Below are 26,160 nucleotides of genomic sequence, written 5' to 3'. Positions count from 1 at the left end.
GATGCCTGCAACAATGTGTCCAGGCCCGTGTACTCCCCGGAGATATGTTTTCTGTATGTATGGTAAAGCAGAGATGGACGTTCCACAGAAAGGGAAATTAAAAAGATGAGCTGAAAGACACAATTTCTGTCACCCAGGTTAGAGTGCAGTGGTGAGATCACGACTCACTGCAGTCTCAACCTCCCAGGTTCAAGTGATCTTCTTGCCTTGGCCTTCTAAGTAGCTGGGACCACAGGAGTACACCACCACACCAGCCAATTTTTAAAATTTTTCTGTAGAGACAGGGTCTCACTATGTTGCCCAGGCTGATCCTGAGCTTCTGGTCTCAAGTGATCTTCCTGCCTCAGCCTCCCACAGTGAAGGATTACAGGTGTGAGCCACTGCCCCTACCCCCCTCACTTTTTAGTCTTTTTTCATATCTTCCTGACGTTGTACTGTATTCTTGATCTGTATGATTTCTTGTACCTTTACATAAACTCCTTTTATGTTTGACATTGTTGGCAGGTGGAGTAAATCTAGTTAACATAGAGATTTCCAAGAAATTATCATGAGAATGTACAAAGACTAAAAGACCAAAAACTAAGCTAGTGGCAAGAACTCCAAACACACTTGATTTCTTTTTCTGAACTCCTTCCTGACCTTTTAATCAATGATTTTAGACTCTTCATTTCCCAATTCCTCCAAGACAACTTTCCAGACAATTTGTGTGAGTCATTTGACTCAAATCCTTCAAGAATCCATTCCATATTAAACATCCTTATTCCCCGCTTAAATGAGATTGTGTATATGCTGGGTCTAGTATGACATGTCGCCCATTTCTTTTTCAATATCTATTCATTTCCTTCCATTGTCTTGTCACTTATTCAATGCACGCTTCTGTAAAACAATTAAACAAGTAGGCATGTATACAACTAATCAGTGGAGGAATTAGGTTCCTATAACACAGAAGTTGTATTGATTGGTCCATGATTTTGACCACTACAATAATTCTTGTAGCACCAACATACAGCAGATGAAACCAAACTGTACTTGCACAGCTGAGCTCAGCAAGTCATAGAGGAATTCCAGGACTGCACAGAGTGTGCTTCAACCAAGTTTTTTAGATGAGTTATCCACGTGCTCTCTTTTGAAAGTGCTTCTTTATTGCCTAGTTCTCCTGGTCTTTGGGTAATTTGCTCTTGCCTTCAAAATTCAACAGCCTTAAACATTTTATACTACTTTTACATCAAGGTCCTTGCCTCCCATCCACCCACTGTTTTAGGTAGAGTCATACATTTACTCAAAAGTTCCTCCACTTATTAGGAATTCAAGATACTTTAAACTGTACTAGTAGCTTGAATGTAATTGCTAGTGTTTATATTAGTGCTGGGTAACTAGGTTACCTATGATTATAGTGGCTTGCTCCAACCCTATTTTTCCAAAGGCTTTCTTCTTTTCATATTATTCAAAACATGAGATTTTTCAGAAACTTATAGATTATGTTATAGTAAAAAAAAATCTGTGTGTGAGTATGTGCATTGTGTATGCGTTCAATCAAGTGTAATAGACAAGAAAATTGGTTTGTAGTCCTGGCTTAATATCTGTGCATGTATAAATATCTGTAGATTTTATTGTTAACTGTTTCTTTATGTTTGGCTCAACTAGATGTAATTTTCATGTGTTCCACATCTACTCAAGTTCAACCGTAGCTTATACATCTTATATACTATTATATATCTGTACTGATATTTCAGGACTAAATAGTATATACTTCAATTATGTAGTGGAAAAAAAATATATGAGTATAAAGTAGGAGTCCTGTTGATAAACATCAATATTCATTTTGCATGAAAATAAGTAAAATATAGTTCAGTAAAAACTGAAACACCATATCGTCACAAAAACTCTATGCAATGGTCCTACGGACCTAGATCCTGAATATGAAAATGTTCATTGTAATTGAAACAAATTCTAATTAGAAATTACATGAACTGAGGATAATGTTAACATTCAGATTTACAGTTGCCTCTATCTGAACCTAGGGATATTTCAAGGGCTATTTAAACTTTACTAAAATGTCTGCTCAAATAATTATTTTTTCTTAATAATGTAAATGAACCAAGGAATAGCATTGTGCTTGGATTATAATATAATTATATTAATAGTAATATTTCTGATTATGATTTAAATTACATCTTTAAATATAGACCTTTTTAACATTCAGATGCTAATTTTCTTAATTTTATTGAGAGATAAAGCAGTATTTGATGTTTTCAAGGTATGTAACAAATGATTTACTTGAATACAATGTTAAAGTAATTAGATTCATCCATGGTTTTGATTTTTTTAATTTAAAAACACTGATTAAAAGTATAATAAACTGAATCACATAGTTCTTTTGTTTAATGAATGGCCTTGGACCAGAAACAAAGAACTAGTCCCTGATTTTATAAGAAACAAATTATTTGGCTCTACGGCTTATTGAAGAACAATGCAGTTAGTTGACCACGGCAATGAAGCCTCTCTTCTGAAGCCTATCTCAAATCAATTGAAGCAATAAAAGAAAGTTAGATTTATAACTGGCAATGACTGAAGGTAGAGAGTTGATGTCACAAAGACTATCTCCACCTCTTTGTTCAGAATTTTGTTTAGTGTCAACTTTATTCACTGAGGGTACTTCCTCAAAAGGCTGAACCCAGGAATGCTGGGAGCTTCTGGTTAACACCTTCAGACTATTAGAATCTGAAGGTAAGTATACTTCTCTCTTACATCTTCAGGTTGAATAAACCTGCAAAGGATTGATAGCTTGGTTGTGGTTTCTTTTTGTTTATTAATTAAGCAACCACAATCCTCAGACTGTGACCTTAAATACAGCAAATGTATTTGCTTCCAAGGTAGAGAAGCTGGAAAACTCTATGTTAAATAATGTCTCTTTATGTAATATTGCATTGTGTGTTAGGTAGTAAATTGCATGTGTGTTAGGATGGGCTTGATGGTATACTTTTAAAATACCACTTAAATCTTTAAAAATACTATATATACACACACACATATGTATACATATATATACACACATATGTATTCATATATATACACATACGTATACATATATACACATATATACACACACACACATATATATATAAATACATATGCAAAAAACAAGTTTGCTAAGAGATTCTCCTCTATAGATTCAGAAAGATGAGGTAGATGTAGATATACTATCTGGGATATAAGGCCCCTTTTAACATGCAAGGGAGATCTGATGAGATTTACTTTTGAATCCAAAATAAATCTGTAATGACGAAAATTGTACACTACATTTTAAACACTTCAAATGGAAATGACACATGCTACTTCCTCACAGCACATTGGCCAGTTCTCATTCACATTGTCCCATTTAACTAAAAGGGAGACATGTGGGAAAGAAACTGAGATTATTCAGAGTGTCTCTACCACATGTGGTGATACGTTTTTAAAAAGATAGCATCTGTCTATAAATCAATGACAATATCACCATTCTTACCTCTTAATAATCAAAATTCTTCAATCAATAAAAATCAGTTACCTTTCGTTGAAAAGTCAAAATTAATCTTTGCATCCATATATAATACATATTCAGTAAAATATGCATTCATATATGGACATTATTAATATTGATAAGTTGGAAGAGAACATATAATCAGGAAATAAACTAATTATACAAAGCTATTTTTAAACACGACTTTGACACTTTCTGTTAATCAATATTTGCAGGGATGTAGTTACTTCAAATAAGACTATTCTGTCATTTGAGAAGTATTGCGTACTTCATCCTGCCATTAAGTAAAGTGCAGGTTTCATTTAAAGTGCAAGTTTAAATGTATGAATTGATTCTTATACAAAGAGCATATTTAACAAATTATATCAATTGTTGGCAGAAAATTTTAGCTCTAGGTACAAAAGGTGCATTGCAGTGTATAAAGAAACCTAGTATAAAAACAGTCATATATAATCAGGTAAAGAAAGAAACTGCTATGACCTGGGTCTGGTTCAAGTTAAATAACATTTGTAGTTAAGGATCATATTCTTATCCCTCCCTTTCCTTACTGAAAAACTTTTGAATCCAAAATAAAACAAACCTGTAACAATAAGAATTATTTGAATATTAAAAAATTTTAAAACATCACTTACAATGTTTTAAAATACTTAAACTAGTATTACTAAAACATTCTACTATTAGAAACACTAATGATATGTCTGATATCACTTGTTTTCTTTCAAGACCATTTGAAATCATTGGCAAACTAGATATTGCTGAACATTTCTCCCTGTGGCCTTGGACCAACCCAGGTCTCCCTAGTTTCTTGCCTGCAGTTCTCAAGAAGAAATACAGAATGTGCTGGGAATGCAGCATTCTGAGATAAGAGGGACACTCTAGAACAGCCTGGTCTCGGTTCCAATTCCTTTTAGAAACAGAACATTCTTTCATGTTTTCACCTAAGGTATAGAACCCAGGGCGGGCTTCACCAGATCATCAGCTGTGGTGCAACAGGGTCTTGCACAGATGAGATTCCATCCATGCTGGGCAGCTTTCCTGAGCCTTGGGGGACCAGTTGAATGATGAACCCTAATTTTCTGTTGTCCCTTGCTGTCTATCTGTAGGTAATAAAGCTGCTTTACGTAACTAGTGTATGAGGATTCTGTCTCACCAGACTCAGGCAAGTTGGTAACCAGTGGACAGTGAACCTGTTTGACAGATATGTCAGTTGTTATGTGACTGCTTTTACCTCCAAGTTCTTTATCATTATTTTACTAGTATTCTACAATTTTATGGTTAATAAGGCTATGTTTCCATGCCATTAAGCATCAGTAAGGAAATCAGTTCAGCTGTTATTTGGTGTAATGTCTAGCTATTTCAATTTCTCAGAGTCTTAAGGATTCAATTAAATATGATGGTGTTGATGAACGATGGCAATCATATCAAACATTGCTTCAGTAGCTACCGTGAAGAGTTATTGTATAAAGCACTTGGCATATAGTAACTTTTAAATCCATAGTATCATTCTAATAATATAAGGCAGGTTCTTTTTTTTTTTTTTTTTTTTTTTTTTTTTTTTGAGATGGAGTCTCTCCTTGTCACCCAGGCTTGAGTATAGTGGCACAATCTTGTCTCACTGCAACCTTTGCCTCCCAGGTTCAAGCAATTATCCTGCCTCAGCCTCCTGGGTAGCTGGATTACAGGTGTGTGCCAAAACCCCCAGCTAATTTTTTTTTTTATTTTTAGTAGAGACGGGGTTTCACCATGTTGGCCAGGCTGGTCTCGACTCCTGACCTCAAGTTATCTGCCTGCCTTGGCCTCCCAACTGCTAGGATTACAGGCATGAGTCACCTTGCCTGGGTGGGAGGTCCTATTTTCATTGCCATAAAGAAACTGAGGCACTGAGTTGCTAAGCACTTATTCAAGATCACACAGCAAGTAAGTGGCAAAGCCAGGATTTGAACCTGGGAAGTCTGACTCCAGGTTTGGCTTGCTTAATCCCTATGCTGTGAGCAGGCATTTCTGATACCAAAGCTCTGCATGATGAGGACCATCACTGTCTGTCTACCCTTCCCTTTCACTCCAGCAATTTGCTCTTCTAGCAAATCTGCCTCACTGATTGCTAAGCCTGGATTTCTCTTCCCTGACATGTTTGCATGGTTGCCTCCTCATTTCACTTAAGCCTTTGTACAAATACAACCTTCAAATAGGCTGTTTCTGCCCACTCTAATCAGGGAAATATTTCTGTATTACTTTTTCCCTTTACCATTTGTAGCACTTATCACTACTACATAATATATCATATATTACTTTGCTTATTATCTGCATGTGCCACCAGAATGTAACTCAATAAAGACAGGAACTTGCTCTATTCTGAATTTTACACATACAACAAGATTTGAATGCATGGTCTCTATTAAACCATCTGTCTGGCCATCCACCCATGCATCCATCCATCCATCCTTACATCCATTCATTTATCATTTATCCACCCTTACATTACACAGTACTACATATTATCTAGCCATTCACTTTTAAAAATAAAAGTCATTTTTAATTATTTTGTTAGGGTAGGATGTGCATTAGTTTTCCACTTATTACCATCTTCTTTTTCTTCTTTTCCTTTTCTGACAATATTTACTTAAAGCAATGGGCACAGTGGCCCATACCTGTAATTCCAGCACTTTGGGAGGCTGAGGCAGGCAGATCACGAGGTCCGGATATCAAACCATCCTGGCAAACATAGTGAAATCCTGTCTCTACTAAAAATACAAAAATTAGCCGGGCATGGTGGTGCATGCCTGTAATCCCAGCTACTCAGGAGGCTGAGGCAGGAGAATCGCTTGAACCCAGGACGTGGAGGTTGCAGTGAGCCAAGATCGTGCCTTTGCACTCCAGCCTGGCGACAGCGCAAGACTCTGTCTCTAAATAAATAAATAAATAACTATCACTTTTAATTATTTCATTAGGGTGAGATACGCATTACTTTTCTACTCATTGCCACCTTCTTTTTCTTCTTTTTCTTTTCTGACATTTACTTTAGAAGAAGCCTGCAAGCGATCTGAATGCAACACTCAGAGCACTCGCCTGTGAGCAGAAATACAGCTTTTCATGTAAACTAAGTGAAGAAGGTAAGTTCTGAAGTTAAAATCTATGGAGTTCTCTTTATAGATTTATTTGTGTGTGAACTTTATATAGAGCAATCACCGTTTTGTGATCTCCCAAGTTCAATTTGAATCCAGAGTGATGCTGCACTGAGATCATTATCATCATGCCACAATTTTTCACTCCAGATCAATCACTGTTTAAAGGAGTCATACATACAGTTTTTAACAGGAAAACATGAAAGATGGGAAAGTGGCTACGATAAAAAAGAATGCCTTTTTATATTATGTGTGAAGACAACACCTAAGACATCTGAAATTATAACAATGCCAGCTTATTTTATTTTACCCTCAAGGTATTTTTTTCTTTTCACAATCAAGATTAGTTAGGGGGTATGAGTGTTTTGCTATGTATGAATGTAGGGAAAGATTGAGTAACTACTGTCAGAAGATTCTGGAAATATTCTCTGTTCCCTAAATTATCTCTTCCTTTTCCTTGAACTGAAAACTGGTCATCATTAAATTGGATTTTCTAGATATTCAGTTGAAAATGCAACATCTTATACCATTATTGGATTCTACCCTGAGGTACTGGGTTTACCAGTGTCTTCGAGCAGTTCACAGAGGGGTCCTGGAAATAGAAAACATGGGGGGAACACACTGGGGAAGGAGACAAATGCCAGGAATTAAGAAAGGGGTACTGAAAAGGGAAACAGAAAAATCCACAAAACTGAACACTCTGAAATGCGCACATTTCAGCCCAGCTCTCCGTAGATGTGTGCAGTGCATTGCACAAAGCTTTCTGCAGACTAGAAAATCGATAATGTTTGCTGAACATGTGAAAATGAAGGAACAAAACAGAATAGGATTCTAAATGTGCTATAAAAAGTGTTGTCCCTAAAACAATTAACAAGTCTTGCAGTGTAGTTCATTTATACTTATTGGCCAATGAATATTCAGATGCTTGCTATATCTCATGCATTTTTCAAAGTACATTGTATAGAGTTAATAATTTAATCTTCATAGGAACTTTATGAGATAGAAGCATTATTATTACAATTTTATAGATGAAAAACATAAGGCAAAAGAAGATCATGTCATTTGCCTAAAACCATAGAGCAGATAGCAAACGCGTAAGCTAGGACTCACACCTAGTGGTCTTATTGCTGATCTGGGATCTTTACAGCTGACATAAATGCTACCTAGTATTTATAGTAAGCTCCCTGAGTATCAGGTGAATGACTGTGCTTAAGAAATGATTGTACTTTAAGTAACATTCTGAAATTTCAGAAGTCATTTAAATTTAGAACTTTAGAATTACAATGATAGGATATTCCTCTCTTTTCAATATGAATTGTCTTCCTACTTCTCTGTTCTGTGGAATGGTTGCTGCATTTTATAAGATTTCTGTACAAATCATCTTTAAACCAACTTGAATAAAAAGGAGGGACATCAAATTTATAAACTGTCACTTATTTTTATATGAATAAGCTACTTGCTTCCTTATTAACTTGTCCGAAAAGGAGAGAGGCTTCTTACTGTGTTCCTGGACGGACTACAGAATATGCCATTATTTTGCTTTATTTTTCTTTTTAGAAAAATACATTTGATAATAAGTTGAAGATAGCACCACAATGTATTCAGAATGCAAAGAAATAAAAAAGAATATATCTAGCTTTATGTTGGCTATTTTCTAAATATTATCTAATAAATTGAATTGTAAGTTTTTGAATAGAAAGAAAGAAATATGAAACTTAAATAGCTTTCCTATTTGCACGTAGATAACTACCAAATATGTACCATACACATTATGGTACGTATAATGTGTATGTGTGTCTGTGTGTATGTGTGCATGACAGTCCTCAATTTACAATGGTTTGATTTATAATTCTTCAGCTTTACGATGGGTTTATCAGGACGTAACCTCACCATAAATCCATCCGCATTTATAATGGTTTGACTTAAAATTTTTTGACTTCATAACGGGTTTATTGGGTATGGAATGCATTTTTAACTTATATGGGTTTATCCATATATAACACCATCATAAGTCTAAGAATATTTGTATATGCCATTTTTTATATATATGATTTATATGCATCATATATATATACAGTATGTATAATCTATCTTTCCTCATTTCTACTCACAACCAATTTAAATTTGCTCTCAATGATTCTGAAATTTAAAAACATATGCATAAATTCCAGACTTATATCAGGTAATTGCAGGGAAATCACAGACATTCCTATCACGATCCTGTTGTTTTGTGGATAAGGAACCTGAGGCTCTAAAAGAATATCATTAAATTCATATGAGTAGGGTCAAAATCTGAAAAGAGTATATAAGTCTATAAAATCTATATATATCCATAAAAATATGGTGATTGCTTTTTGACATTTCCTGACTAAAGTTCTTTAATGTTCCTTTATGTTTACATTTCCTGGCTAATGTTCTCCCACACTTTGAAGCGAATCTTTTCTCATCTTCAACTGTCCCTAGACTGTTCAATTTGATTCCACTCCTGGGAGCGTTTTTATTGGCATCTTTGTTTTTTAATTGTTTGGTTTTTTAATGTGGGCTGCTTTTATACAAGGGAATCCTGTTGGATCAATTTTGAGAGTTCAAATTGTTCCAGCCCCACAGACCTCATCACAGATACCTTGGACCCATTCAGTTCTCCAAGTCAGAAAACCTGTCCACTGTTAGTTGCCATTCTCAAACCTCGCTGTGTTTTCCAGTATCTGTTGACTCTTTTGTGATTTTCCTGCCTTCCCCCTTATAGAAATAAATAATACACAAGTCTTGTCACTGTTTGTGGTTTGTCCTATTAGTTTGTATTTTGGATTTTGTAGAGCTGTATTTTCATTTAATTTTGTTGTATATGTTTTTCATGACTTGCTGACTTCGCCAATTAGGTTCTCTGATCGTTTTGTGTGAGGACTTGGGAAAATCCAAAAACTGTTATGGCACTACTATCACCATCTTTCCAGAATTCTTGATCTTTTTTCTTTGAGACAGGGTCTGACTCTGTTACCTAGCCTGGAGTGCAGTGGCATGATCATGGCTCACTGAAACCTCCAACTCCTGGGCTCAGCCTGCTGCAACTCTCCTGCCTCAGCCTCCTGAGTAGCTGGGGACTACAGGTGCAAGCCACGATGCCTGGCTTATGTTTTAATTTTCTATTGTTTTTTTGTAGTTTTTGTTTTGTTTTGTTTTTTGTTTTCTGACAGAGTCTTGCCCCATCACCCTAGTTGGAATGCAGTGGCACGATCTCGGCTCACTGAAAACTTCTGTCTCCCTGGTTCCAGCAATTCTCATGCCTCAGCCTGCTGAGTAGCTGGGTTTACAAGCATGTGCCACCACGCCCAGTTCATTTTTCTATTTTTAGTAGAGTTGGAGTTTCATCATGTTGGCCAGGCTGGTCTCGAACTCCTGGTCTTAAATAATCCAGCTGCCTCAGCCTCCCAAGTACCTGGCCTAAAATTTTTATAGAAATGGCAGTTTTGCTGTGTTGCCCAGGTGGGTCGTTCCTTTCATTTAAAAAGTTTTATTGATTTATAATTTACATGCCATTAAGTTTAGCCATATGACATTTAATGGTTCTAATATGTTTATGAAGTTGTGCATTGATCACTATAAACAACATTAGAATATTTTTATCACTCCATGAAGAATTCCAGTATCAGTTAGCAGCCATTCCCCTCTCCTCATTCCCTCATACCCTCATACCTCCTCTCTGTCTCTATACATTTGTCTATTCTGTACATTTCATATAAATGGTAGCATACAATATGTGTGAATTTTTTGTGATTAGAATGTGACAGAAATAAACATTCACTGATTTTTTAAGTTATTTATTTCAAATGCATAACATCAACAACTTCATGATCAATTGTGTGGTGACCTGGTAGTTTACGATTTGAAGTTGGTTTCCTAACACAGGACAATAAAGCACCATTTTAGAATATGGCATGTTAGTAGTAATGATGATCACTGTAATAATAAAATGTAACATTAATTTTGCTATGTACCAAGACTATTCAAAGAACTTCACATATATTAACATATTTAATATTTATGTAAACCATTGATGAAAATACTATTTTCATCTTCTCAATTTTATTGGTGAGGAAATTGATGCAAAGCAAAATGAAGAAACTTACCTGAGCCAGATGACACAGCCAAATGCCATGCCCACATAGTTTGACTCGAGGCTCCTCGTTCTTAAACCCTATGATAAAATGCCTTTCTGACTTTGAAGTGTTTGGCTAAATACCATTCTCATCTTCTAAAGTGGCAACTACAGAAAGCAACTTAGTGTAACTTAGACTCTAAGCTCCTTCTGATCATCCACATTACACAGCCCTGATATTTCACTGGCATAAAGCTAAAAACTAAGATGATTAAAAAGAATGTCATTGAGTTCCATTCACAGTCTTCCAAACTTTCTCATAATTTTTTCATGTTTTCTATTTTTACTGAAAAACAATTTGAAAATCCTTGTTAATTGTAGCTGGCTGGGCTGTTAAAAACCAGTGGCTACTTTTTCTGAATATGTATTAAATGTGCAATAGACCATATTCAACTATAACTGAAAACATGATGCCTCTTTACTTGATGACAAAGAAAGAACTATAGGCCTAAAAGCAATTGGTCACTAAATATACAATATTAAAGTATAACTTAGCCAAGTGTTGGCTTCAATTGAACAAAATTAATTGTAATCATGTAAATTCTCACAGAACTCTATAACAAAAAGGGGAAGAAAGAGTGCAAACTTCTACATGAAACTGGCAAAGCCAGAATAATAACTCTCAGTTTCCTTCTGTCCTGAATCAACCCATCTAGGAATCATTCTGCTTCCCTTGAGAGGAAAGGAATTTCTCTTATTGAATAAAGCTTCTTCCTTTCTAAAATCTCAGAGAAAATTTTGAAGAATTTTTCCTTTTCGAGTGGCCAAAATCATTTCTAGATTGAGTTACTAACCATAATAGAATTTCAACATATTACTTGGAAAGTTACTAGGAGAGAGTTCAAGAAGCATATTCTCATGTCTAAGATTCCCTTTACACGAATATATGTGCAAAACCTCAACTTCTTTCATCAAGACACCCTCTCCCCAGCATCTTCAAGCCCAAATCCTGTCACTTGCATGACACAGACACCTGGAGCTATATGCTCCTTAAATGGTCTGAAACACATAATTTCTGATTTTATGTAACATAAGATAACTGAGTAACAACCACCTTTTCTAGAAACATAGGTTGGAGGAGAGGGATATAAAAGTTAAAAGAATGTATTTCTAAGCAGAATCTTTTGAAACAGAACTGCTCATAAAAAGAGCAGATGCTGTAACACTACGAAAAAACCAAAGTCACATTTTTTGAACTGCCTCAGTGAAATATTTTAATATGAGAGCAACAATAAAATTAAATAGCATTCAGGTTTAGCTCTTTTAGTCGCAGAGGCTTGCTGCCAAGTGAATCAGTATAGAAAACCACAGAAGGCATGTATTTCCTTGGCGGTATATCTCACACAGGATTATTTTGGAAACCAAATGGAATAATTCCTCTGGAAGAACTTTGAAAACTGTGAAATTGTACAAATGTATTTATAATTATTTTTGACATTTTCTGGGTAGTTTTGTAAAGAGAATCTAAGTGTAGTTATACTTTTCATTTAGAAACATGATAAATGGAAGTACTTTTTTTCAAGTTACTGTTCACAGGCTGGAGTAGCATCTTTAAATCTCCCAAGTACAGCTCTCAGCTCAATTTCTGCTCGAATTTTGCCTGATTGAATTTATTTCTTATAGAAGCACTAACTACCAGATTTCTAACCCGTTTTTACTGGTTCATTTATAATTAGTTTAAATTAGGTAAATACATGTAAATATTAGGCTCACATTTAAAATTGTGTTAAAAACAAATACAGAAGGGAAAAATTATTCTTGTTAGAAAGTGGATAGTATGGAAGGAAGTGGGGAGTCACTCGTGCAATTGAATGATGAAGAAGATATTGCTATGGTCTGACTGTTTATTCTCCTCCCTTCATTCATATGTGGAAATCCTAAACCCAAAGGTGACAGTGTCTAGAGATGGGGTCTTCAGGAAGATGACTATGTCATGGGGGCAGAGTCCTCATGAATGGGATTAGTGCCTTTATAACATAGGCCCAAGGGAGCTCATTTTATAAGGGCTCCACTTGGACTCCACCAAGTGAAGACACAGCAAGAAGGTGCCATCTATTAACCAAGAAATGAGGCTTCACCACATACCAAATCTGCCTGTCTTGATCTTGGCCTTCCCAGCCTCCAGAACCACAAGGAAAAAAATTCTGTTGTTTATATGCTACCCAGCTTATGGCATTTTGTAATAGCAGCCCAAACAGACTAAGACAGGTATTATCTCTTAACACAGAGTTTTAAGTTCACAATTATAAAATTATACCTTTCAATTGATTTTTGTATGTGTACAAAATACAAAACAGTAAAGCATTTTAAACATGTGCAACAAAGATAAAATGGTTAAGATTATAAATGTGCTTCAAAATGGAAGTGCTTTCTGGAAACTTACCAGTTGTGCAGTTTTTAAATTCAATATCATCAATTGCAGCTCCTCCTCCCAGATCTCTTGTTCTGATACCTTGAAATATGACTTCAAAATTCCTTAACTTTCCTAGCAGGATGTTGGCCTTTTGCCAATGATTACCAGGGTTCTGCTTACTTTCTTGCCATACTTTTGATAGTCCTTTCTCTGTCTGAAAGTAAAGAAGTTTGTATGAGGGAAATAATCAAACATGAAAGAAGATGACACAGTGTGGGGCAAAACCCAGTTATTTAGCTCAGAAGCATCTGACCAATAAAAACTGAAACAACAAAGAAGCACTGAACCTGTGAAAGTTGATCTTACGAACTGAGTCATTCTTGTCAAACCCAAGTCAAACAGAGTCAAGAGGTCAGGGGTCGTGGAAAGCACTCAGGGCATGTAACACTGCTCCAAAAATAAAATTCTCTGCAAACCCGGCTCCTGAAACTGACAGTTGTAACCTGAAATTAGTTGTATCTGACAGATACTGAAAGAATCTGCTGAGACTCTAAAACTAGTTTTACCCATCATGCACCAGTTAGAGCTTGCCAGCTCTGCATAACTTTACCAGTGCCAATGAACTTTCTTTCACAACAATATGGAACATTTCTCTCTCTTTTTTTTTTTTCCTAAAAAACTTTTATTTTAGGTTCAGGGGTACGTGTGCATGTTTGTTATACCGGCAAACTCGTGTCATGGAGGTTGGACGTACAGATTATTTTGTTGATCAAGTACTAAGCATAGTACCAAATAGTTATTTTTACATTACTCCTTTACAAAACCTCCAATCTTCTCTTTGTTCTTCAGATATACTGAAGACCACCTTGTCTGTGTATATGCCCCAAATTGCAACTCTTGCTTCCCTCAAAAAAATTTTTTAGATATTTTAATCTATATTTTATTTGACTTTAACATATCTCTGATAATAACTAAGACATAGTTTATCTCATCCAAACAGAGGCATATTAATCTACTAAAGTACTTCCCAAAAGAAAAACTAGCAGAATTAGCAATACATTTATTTTGGAACTTTTAGAGACATCATTATTATAAATTGCTCTACTCGGATCATGAGGTCAAGAAATTGAGACCATCCTGGCCAACATGGTGAAACCCCATTTCTACTAAAAATACAACATTAGCAGTGTGTGGTGGTGTGTGCCAGTAGTCCCAGCTACTTAGGAGGTTGAAGCAGGAGAATCGCTTGAACCTGGGAGGCAGAGGTTGCAGTGAGCTGAGATCGCACCACTGCACTCCAGCCTGGCAACACAGTGAGACTCTGTCTCAAAAAATAAATAAAATAAAATAAAATAAAATAAAATAAAATAAATTGCCCTACTCAGTAAAATCTACCTTTCCTTGCATTTACATGAAATTATGGATATTTGATAAAATCTGAACAGTTTACTGAGGCCCTGGGTTTACAGTTTCAGATGTCACTAGCTATCCAAACTTCTATTCATATTTTTTAATTATTCAAGTTGTACCTTCTTCAGAAAGCTTAAATCACTGACACAGGAAAAGAGAAAAGGAGAAATATGTTGGAGAAATCACTTATCCCTGATGGATGTAATAAAGGATGTATGAAGTGAATTGAGAGTGGAGGAAAAGTGATAATTTTAACAGCAATAAGATTTCAAAAATTATATTACATATTATTTTGATTTTCATAAATTCTGTTATAATGTAATTATTATATAAGTAACAACTATAATTGTTTTCACATAAATTTTTTTAATTGAAAAGAACAAATTTATTTTCTAAAAATCTTACATAAACATCAATATCTGAGGTTGGTTAACTAGTAATACAATATTCTAATATGTGAACTGACCCAGTATAATGTAACATGACATAAAATGACATATAAGCCCAATGACCAAGCAAAAATGACAACTTCACTAAAACAGCATATTAACCAGTTGAGCACAGGGCAAGGCTTAGATTGTATACACTGTTCTTTGGTATTCTAGGTCTAGCCCTTTCTGGGAACTAGATGATTTAACAAATCATAATGATGGATATTTGGCAAAGAAAAAAATATACATATATACACAGTATTCCGTTTATGGTTAGTTCCCAATTAATATTCCTTGGTCCTGGGTCACAGCATTTTCATGATGATTCACAAGAAAAACTTTGTCTCTGAAGCTTGTAATCAAAACAGTAGACTAGAGGAGAAGATTTAGGGAAATGGCATACAGAAGTGAAGCAAAATGTTCCAATAGATTTATAGCATACAGGTATGAAATGTGTAATTTACAGATAATCTAAAAAATAAAAGCCAAAGAGGAAAAAACGAAAAGGAATGTCTGAAGAGGGTATACCAAGGAGCTAGACATTCATAACTTCATGTTTTCAGGGAACTAATGCTAATAAATATGTCTGATGCCTTGTTCTGCTGAGGTAGACGAAGATGTTGGATCAAGTGGTTCTTCCTTTGCATGGTTACAGAAAGCACAACTATGCATCAGTTAATCTAAAATTAACTTTGCAAAACAACTAACAGTTTATAGATAGATCATTAACATCCTTAACAAAACAACTACAAATCTGACACCTACAGATTCATGTAACTTCTGTACTGAAAAGGGTGGAAAATTCACACAAAATTAATGGAATTTCATATCTTTTTGATGACTAAAGAAGATAAATCCTTCTCAAGGTTAGTCTTTGACTCTCAGTGATGTCTTAGTGATTTGAAATCAAAGGGATGGTTAGTTAAATTAAAAATTAAAGGAAAGGGTGGTCTGTCTGACTTCTAGCAATATTAGAGGTTGGATATTGATAAAAGCCTGTCTTGATTTACAGACTTAATTCACTTTACTAACTTTTCCTTTTTATCTGCCTATGCAGTTTATAAAGCCACTCATTAGCTATGCCAAATCCCCAAAGAATTTTCAACAAATACCATCAAAGAAGAGCATATGATCACACTAATCAAAAAAGGTGAATCATTCCTTAAATCTTACAACTGGTCTTCTAGTAAAAACAAAGAGACAAATAATGTATTCACTGTCATTTTATGTGTTAGAAAAAAAATGAGGGTAAATTATTTTGCAAACCAACCATGGATCAACCTAATGATGATGTATTACAAGACATCATTCTAATACATTAGCTGTTGTTTCATAACATCAAATGTTATCCCTACAATTAACAAAAATATTCATCCTAATGTGCAATGGAGATTTATTTCCTTATCCATTCATTCATTCATTCATTCATTCCTTTATTCAGCAAACTTTCTATGCTCACACAGTGCCAGGTACTAAGTTAGATGCCAGGCACAAAAACGTGAAAAGACAGGGAGCCTATCTTGGAGATGTAATAATTTAACACAGGAAAAAGAGTCATTAAAAAAAAAACTACTATAAAAGCACTCACGCTTGCACGTGCTCTCTCTCTCTCTCTCTCTCTGTGTCTGTATTACTAACAGACAAACTTTTTAAAAAGTGATTATGTAGTCAGTTCCCAAATTTTATTCCACGTATGTCGTTACTTCACCTATTTACTTAATATCCTGATTTAAATTCGTTTTAAATTGTGAAAGTGAAAAATCTCTCACTCCCAACTCGTAACTTTGCCTCTGCCAAAGGACTTCTCTCTTGCATTTATGTAGATTTTAATCTCAATACCCAGAGGAAATAAGCCTATGAAAAGTGATTAACCACATTAATAATAAAAAATAGACATTAATACAAAAATGGTTAGAGATATTGAAGAATTACTTTCTTCTTCTAATTTAACCTTTTTCCAAATTTTGAATTGATTCCTCACACTTATGCACATGGACATTTATCTCAGATATTGCATATTTATTTTATAGTGTGTTTGTCTTCATACTTTACACCAGTCTTTCTTTCTTGGGCTGTGCAAAGTAAGGCAATAAGAAACACTAAAAAGATCGAACCACTTCAAATTTTACAAACATTAATAGACAGATCTACTTGGAAGTTCCATTTCACATGTTTGAAGGGAATATACAAATTTTTCCCAAATAACTATCCATTTTTTCTAAACCATTTAAATAATATCTCTTTTTTTTTTCCAACTGACATCTTTATCATACTCTGAATCTGTTTCTAGAGTTTTCACTATTTAATAAAGGTAAATAAATACAAGAATTTTTTTCCTACACTTCCAACTGAGGTACCGGGTTGATCTCACTGGGGCTTGTTGGACAGTGAGTGCAGCCCACAGAGTGTGAGCCAAAGCAGGGCGGGGCATCGCCTCATCCAGGAAGTGCAAGGGTTCGGGGAATTCCCTTTCCTAGCCAAACTGCGACACTCCCACCCTAATCCACGCATTTCCAACAGTCTCAGCAAATGGCACACCAGGAGATTATATCCCACGCCTGGCTCGGAGGATCCTATGCCCATGGAGCCTCGCTCACTGCTACCACAGCAGTCTGAGATCAACTATAAGGCAGCAGCAAGGCTGGGGGAGGGGCGCCTGCCACTGCTGAACCTTGAGTAGGTAAACAAAATGGCTGGGAAGCTGGAACTGGGTGGAGCCCACTGCAGCTCAAGGAGGCCTGCCTGCTTCTGTAGACTCCACCTCTTGGGGCACGGCATAGCTGAACAAAAGGCAGGAGAAACTTCTGCAGACTTAAACGTCCCTGTCTGACAGATTTGAAGAGAGTAGTGATTCTCCCAGCATAGAATTGGAGATCTGAGAACAGACAGCCTGCCTCCTCAAGTGGGTCCCTGACCCCCGAGTAGCCTAACAGAGAGATACCTCCCAGTAGGGGCTGACTGACACCTCATACAGCTGGGTGCCCTTCTGAGATGAAGCTTCCAGAGGAAGGATCAGGCAGCAATATTTGCTGTTCTGCAGCCTCTGCTGGTGATAACCAGGCAAACAGGGTCTGGAGTGGACTTCCAGGAAACTCCAACAGATCTGCAGCTGAAGGTGCTGACTGTTAGAAGGAAAACTAACAAACAGAAAGGACATCCACACCAAAACCCCATCTGTACATCACCATCATCAAAGACCAAAGGTAGATAAAAGCACAAAGATGGGGAGAAACCAGAGCAGAAAAGCTGAAAATTCTAAAAATCAGAACACCTCTTCTCCTCCAAAGGAATGCAGCTCCTTGCCAGCAATGGAACAAAGCTAGATGGAGAATGACTTTGACAAGTTGACAGAAGTAGGTTTCAGATGATTGGTAATAACAAACTTCTCCGAGCTAAAAGAGGATGTTCAAACGCATCTCAAAGAAGCTAAAAACCTTGAAAAAAAGATGAGACAAATGGCTAACTACAATAAACAGCCTAGAGAAGACCTTAAATAACCTGATGGAAGAAAGGGTATCGGTGATTGAAGATCAAATGAATAAAATGAAGTGAGAAGAGAAGTTTAGAGAAAAAAGAGTAAAATAAATGAACAAAGCCTCCAAGAAACATGGGACTATGTGAAAAGACCAAATCTACTTTGATTGGTGTATCTGAAAGTGACAGGGAGAATGGAACCAAGTTGGAAAACACTTCAGGATATTATCCAGGAGAATTTCACCAATCTAGCAAGGCAGGCCAACATTCAAATTCAAGAAATACAGAGAATGCCACAAAGATACTCCTCAAGAAGAGCAACTCTAAGACACGTAATTGTCAGATTCACCAAAGTTGAAATGAAGGAAAAAAATATTAAGGACAGTCAGAGAAAAAATTCCGGTTACCCACAAAGGGAAGCCCACCAGACTAACAGTGGATCTCTCGGCAGAAACTCTACAAGCCAGAAGAGAGTGGGGGCCAATATTCAACATTCTTAAAGAAAAGATTTTTCAATCCAGAATTTCAAATCCAGCCAAACTAAGCTGCATAAGTGAAAGAGAAGTAAAATCCTTTACAGACAAGCAAATACTGAGAGATTTTGTCACCACCAGACGTGCCTTACAAGAGCTCCTGAAGGAAGCACTAAACATGGAAAGGAACAACCAGTACCAGCCACTGCAAAAACATGCCAAATTGTAAAGACCATCGATGCTAGGAAGAAACTGCATCAACTAATGAGCAAAATAACCAGCTAACATCATAATGACAGGATCAAATTCACACATAACAATATTAACCTTAAGTGTAAATGGGCTAAATGGTCCAATTAAAAGACACAGACTGAAAAATTGGATAAAGAGTCAAGACCCATCAGTGTGCTGTATTCAGGAGACCCATCTCACGTGCAGAGACACACATAGGCTCAAAATAAAGAGATGGAGGAACATCTACCAAGCAAATGGAAAACAAAAAAAGCAGGGGTTGCAATCCTAGTCTCTGATAAAACAGACTTTAAACCAACAAAGATCAAAAGAGACAAAGAAGGCTATTACATAATGGTAAAGGGATCAATAAAACAAGAAGAGCTAACTATCCTAAATATACATGCACCCAATACAGGAGCACCCAGATTCATAAAACAAGTCCTTAGAGACCTACAAAGAAACTTAGACTACCACAAAGTAATAATGGGAGACTTTAACACACCACTGTTCAACATTAGACAGATCAACAAGGCAGAAAGTTAACAAAGATATTCAAGAACTGAACTCAACTCTGCACCAAGCAGACCTAATAGACATCTACAGAACTCTCCACCCCAAATCAACAGAATATACATTCTTATCAGCACCACATCACACTTATTCCAAAATTGACCACATAGTTGGAAGTAAAGCACTCCTCAGCAAATGTAAAAGAACAGAAATTATGACAATTGTCTCTCAAACCACAGTGCAATCAAATTAGAACTCAGGATTAAGAAACTCACTCAAAACTGTCAAACTACATGGAAACTGAAAAACCTGCTCCTAAATGACTACTGGGTACATAACATGAAGGCAGAAATAAAGATGTTCTTTGAAACCAATGAGAACAAAGATACAACATACCAGAACCTCTGGGACACAATTAAAGCAGTGTATAGGGGGAAATTTATAGCACTAAATGCCCGCAACAGAAAGCAGAAAAGATCTAAAATTGACACCCTAACATCACAATTAAAAGAACTAGAGAAGCAAGAGCAAACACATTCAAAAGCTGGCAGAAGGCAAGAAATAACTAAGATCAGAGCAGAACTGAAGGAGATAGAGACACAAAAAACCCTCCAAAAAAAATCAATGAATCCAGACGCTGGTTTTCTGAAAAGATCAACAAAATTGATAGACTGCTAGCAAGACTAATAAAGAAGAAAAGAGAGAAGAATCAAATAGACACAATAAAAAATGACAAAAGGGATATCACCAGTGATTCCACAAAATACAAACTACCATCAGGTGATACTATGAACACCTCTACACAAACTAGAAAACCTAGAAGAAATGGATAAATTCCTGGACACATACACTCTCCCAAGACTCAACCAGGAAGAAGTTGAATCCCTGAATAGACCAATAACAGGGTCTGAAATTGAGGCAATAATTAATAGCCTACCAACCAAAAGAAGTCCAGGACCAGAAGGATTCACAGCCGAATTCTACCAGAGGTAAAAACAGGAGCTGGTACCATTCCATCTGAAACTATTCCAATCAACAGAAAAAGAGGGAATCCTCCCTAACTCATTTTATGAGGCCAGCATCATCCTGATACCAAAGCGTGGTGGAGACACAAGAAGAAGAGAATTTTAGACCAATATCCCTGATGAACATCAATGCAAAAATCCTCAATAAAATACCGGCTAACCAAATCCAGCAGCACATCAAAAAGCTTATCCAACACAATCAAGTTGGCTTCATCCCTGGGATGCAAGGCTGGTTCAACATATGCAAATCAACAAACATAATCCATCATATAAACAGAACCAAAGAAGAAAACCACATGATTATCCCAATAGATGCACAAAAGGCCTTCAACAAAATTCAACAGCCCTACATGCTGAAAACTCTCAATAAACTAGGTACTGATGGGATGTATCTCAAAATAATAAGAGCTATTTATGACAAACCCACAGCCAATATCATACTGAATGGGCAAAAACTAGAAGCATTCCCTTTGAAAACTGGCACAACACAGGGATGCCCTCTCTCACTACTCAGATTCAACACAGTGTTGGAAGTTCTGGCCAGGGCAATCAGGCAGGAGTAAGAAATAAATGGTATTCAATTAGGAAAAGAGGAAGTCAAATTGTCCCTCTTTGCAGAGAACATGACTGTATATTTAGAAAACCCCATCATCTCAGCTCCAAATCTCCTTAAGCTGATAAAGCAACTTCAGCAAAGTCTTAGGATACAAATCAATGTGCAGAAATCACAAGCATTCTTATATACCAATAACAGAAAAACAGAGTCAAATCATGAATGAACTCCCATTCACAACTGCTTCTAAGAGAGTTAAAATATCTAAGAATCCAACTTGTAAGGGATGTGAAGAACCTCTTCAAGGAGAACTACAAACCACTGCTCAGTGAAATAAAAGAGGACACAAACAAATGGAAGAACATTCCATGCTCATGGATAGGAAGAATCAATATCGTAAATATGGCCATACTGCGCAAGTTAATTTATAGATTCAATGCCATTTCCATCAAGCTATCAATGACTTTCTTCACAGAATTGGAAAAAAAGTATTTTAAAGTTCATATGGAACAAAAAAATAGCCCTGATTGCCAAGACAATCCTAAGCCAAAAGATCAAAGCTGGAGGCATCACACTACCTGACTGTAAACTATACTACAAGGCTTCAGTAACTAAAACAGCATGGTACGGGTACCAAAACAGAGATACAGACCAATGGAACAGAACAGAGTCCTCAGAAATAATACCACCCATCTACAATCATCTGATCTTTGACAAACCTGACAAAAACAAGAAATGGGGAAAGGATTCCCTATTTAATAAATGGTGCTGGGAAAACTGGCTAACCATATGTAGAAAGCCAAAACTGGATCCCTTCCTTACACCTTATACAGAAATTAATTCAAGGAGGATTAAAGACTTAAATATTAGAACTAAAACCATAAAAACCCTAGAAGAAAACCTAGGCAATACCATTCAGGACACAGGCATGGGCAAGAACTTCATGACTAAGACACCAAAAGCAATGGCAACAAAAACCAAAATTGACAAATGGGACCTAATTAAACTAAAGAGCTTCTGCACAGCAAAAGAAACTACCATCAGAGTAAACAGGCAACCTACTGAATGGGAGAAAATTTTTATGATCTTCCCATCTGACAAAGGGCTAATATCTAGAATCTACAAAGAACTTAAACAAATATACAAGAAAAAAATCAAACAACCCCATCAAAAAGTAGGCAAAGGATATGAACAGACATTTCTCAAAAGATGACATTTATGCAGCCAACAGACACATGAAAAAATGCTCATCATCACTAGCCATCAGAGAAATGCAAATCAAAATCACAATGAGATACCATCTCACACCAGTTAGAATGGCAATCATTAAAAAGTCAGGAAACAACAGGTGTTGGAGAGGATGTGGAGAAAAAGGAAGACTTTTACACTGTTGGTGGGACTGTAAACTAGTTCAACCATTGTGGAAGACAGTGTGGTGATTCCTCAAGGATCTAGAACTAGAAATAGCATTTGACCCAGCCATCCCATTACTGGGTATACACCCAAAGGATTATAAATCATGCTGCTACAAAGACACATGCACATGTATATTTACTGTGGCACTATTCACAACGGCAAAGACTTGGAACCAACCCAAATGTCCATCAGTGATAGACTGGATTAAGAAAATGTGGCACATATACACCATGGAATACTATGCAGCCATAAAAAAGGATGATTTCATGTCCTTTGTATTGACATGGATGCAGCTGGAAACTATCATTCTGAACAAACCATCACAGGGACAGAAAACCAAACACAGCATGTTCTCACTCACAGGTGGGAACTGAACAATGAGAACACTTGGACGCAGGGTGAGGAACACCACACACTGGGGCCTGTTGTGGAGTGGGGGAAGGGGAGGGATAGTATTAGGAGAAATATCTAATATAAATGGCGAGTTAATGGGTGCAGCACACCAACATGACACATGTATATATATGTAACAAACTTGCATGTTGTGCACAGGTACTCTAGAACTTAAAGTATAACAATTAAAAAAAGAATGGGTTTTAAGCTTTAGATAAAAACCTTCATAAGAACAAAAATAAAATGTAAAATTTGAAAAAATATGATACAGAATAGCAATAAGCCTTACCATAATAAAAATAGAAATATAAATAGACTACGGACTAAAAACTAGTATTAAAAAAACTCTCCCCAAAGTCAATGCAAAAATGACAGAAAAACAGAAAAATGTGAAAGAGATCTTTTTAAACAATTTACAGGAAACAACAGCTCAACAAGCATAAAAGGAGATGCTCAGACTTGTTGGCAATCAGGCAGTGGTAGGATGGACACCTAAAGTGTGATGAGTACGCCCCAGGAATTGCTTTGCATCAGTGAGAAGCAATTGACTGGATGTATACATCAAAGCCAAGATGGATCTTTAAGACATAGAATGAAAGGGAAAATGTAATAAACAAAATGTAAATTTTGACACACTCGAAGTAATAGCACACATATTATAAAATGTATACAACCAAAGAATATACATTAGAAAGGTTGCCTATGGAGTAAAAGGGAAATGGAGTGGGGAAGGGGGAAAAATGGTAAAAGAAAATATATAAAATACAAAATGAAAAATATGAAACATTCAAAACAACAGTCCACATATTATATATTTATTACTTACATCTATATATACACACTAAATACATTAAAATAAAGGAAGAAAACTATTTTATATATTTAGCTAATTAGTATAGTTATATAGCTAATGTACTGCACTCTAAATACTTTGACTTTTAATTATACTGTCTTGTGCATGACTTTTATTTATTCCTTGCTAATATCTATCCCCTCCCTCCTTTTTTTTGAGACAGGGTCTTGTTTTGTTTCCCAGCCTGGAGTGCAGTGGTGTGACTCTGGCTCACTACAGGCTCTGACCTCGCAGGCACAAGTGATCCTCCAGCCTCAGTCTCCCACCCTCAGGACTGTAGGGATGCACCACCACAATCGGCGAATATTTTTTAAATTTATTTTTTGAGGAGACCGGGTCTTACTATGTTGCCCAGCCTGGTCTTAAACTCCTCGGCTCAAGCTCTCCTCCTGCTTTGGCCTCCCAAAGTGCTGGGATTGCAGGAATGAGCCACCATGCCCAGCTTCTTCTCTCTTTTAACTTTATTTGTACATTGCCTTAATCTTTCAGAACAATGTTTAACAGTGAACATAATAGTGGCTGTTTTATGTAACTTTTAAATTAAATTTTAATTAATTAAAATTCTAATTTTTAAAAACAATTACAAACTTAAATTCAACAGATGGGTAGTTTTCAAATATAATCTGTGAGAATTTTGAGGAAATTAGCATTTTGTAAACATATCCATGACCTCATCATGCTCCTAGTTCCTTGATGGAGACACATAACCATGACAGTAAACAGCCAGTGGATTCAAGAAAAAGCATCGGTTGCCCGTGAATCTTGGATGAACAGTAACCATGCTACAGGCATTGAGTTCAGAAGAGCCTGGGATAGGTCCTGTGGAAAGTGTTTTTACTGAACATTATTCATGCTGCAATCAACAAAGAAGGCTTGTCTGTCTGAGCTGTGGGGTCGGCTGGGCACAAGAAAAAAAGTCACTCACCACTCAAGAGAACCCAATAGCTTGTATGAACACTAAAGTAAACCATCAAAAGCACATCAAGTCTATTTCACACTCACTGAGATGGCTACTATAAAAGAAAATAACACGTGTCGGTAAAGAGGCGAAAAAATTGGAACTCTTGTGCACGTTGCTAAGAATATAAAATAGTACAGTCACTGTAGAAAACAGTATGGAGGTTCTATAGAAAACTAAAAATGGAATTACTATGTGATCCATCAATTATGCTTCTGGGCAAGTAATTGAAAGCAGAGACTTGAAGAGATATATTTGTAAGCCCATGTTAATAACAACATTATTTGCAATAGCAAAATGTGGAAGCAATCTACTTGTGCATCCATGAATGAATCGATTATGGTGTATATAATCCATTATGTAACGTGGTATATACATAAAATGGAATATTATTCAGCCTTAAAAAGAAAACCAATTCTGACACATGCTACAACATGTGTGTACTTTGAGGACATTTTTATATTTGAGGACATATTTATATTTCTATTATGCAGTGCACAGTAATGACAAAAGGACAAATACTCCATGATTCCACTTATATAAGACACCCAAAGTAAAAAAAGAAACATAGAGACAGAAAGTGAAATGGTGGTTTCCCAGGGTTGGGGGAGGGAAGAAAGAAAAGTTAAGAGTGTAACGGGTACAGAATTTCAGTTTTGCAAGATGAAAGGAGCTCTTGAATAGATGGTGGTGAGGGTTGCACAACAATGTGAGTGCACTGCAAGCTACTAAAATGTACCACTTAAATGATGGATAAGACAGTAAATTTCATGTTCTATATATTTTACCACAATTTTAAATAAAAAATCTAAAAGTCACATCAGGGACTTCTATCAAGGCATATTTAATAGCAGAGAAAGACATGTTTTCAAAAAAGAAACTACCAGAAATTGTAAGGAAGGACTTGGAATGGGGCAATTTGAGGATGTAAAGAATTGGGTCTATTAAGACAAAATTATTTCAGGAAAAAAAGCTTAAATCAATAATAGAATTGAAATTTCTAGAAGCCAAATATGTGATCTGAAATAACTGAAGTAATCTCAAAATACAGCATGTATCACTGTAATGACGGGCCTCTAGGCTCTGAAGGTAGACTGCCAGGTCTAAAATTAAGCTCAGCACTTATCAGTGGCTAGCATTAGCATATAACATTAGTTGTTGATATTATATTCAAACAATATTTATTATTAATACTATTAATAAGCAAAATGCAAAAAAGTGAATATTGTGAGTGAAAAGACAAGCAATGTGAATGGATTCAGGAAATCTAGATCCAAAT

General features: G+C 36.1%; 1 protein-coding gene across 1 annotated transcript in view; it reads right to left on the bottom strand.

Annotated features, from left to right (window-relative positions):
* The window catches only part of MALRD1 (MAM and LDL receptor class A domain containing 1), a 673,535-nt gene that overhangs the window by 255,442 nt on the left and 391,933 nt on the right, over positions 1-26,160 (bottom strand). The window contains exon 30 of the mRNA XM_074000837.1: positions 13,182-13,365. Within this exon, the coding sequence (XP_073856938.1) occupies positions 13,182-13,365 (184 nt within the window). The remainder of the gene's footprint in view (positions 1-13,181; positions 13,366-26,160) is intronic.

Source organism: Macaca fascicularis, chromosome 9, assembly GCF_037993035.2.
Source record: "Macaca fascicularis isolate 582-1 chromosome 9, T2T-MFA8v1.1".
NCBI lineage: Eukaryota > Metazoa > Chordata > Mammalia > Primates > Cercopithecidae > Macaca > Macaca fascicularis.
Note: the sequence above shows the minus strand (reverse complement) of the source record. Positions and strands in the feature narration are given on the sequence as shown.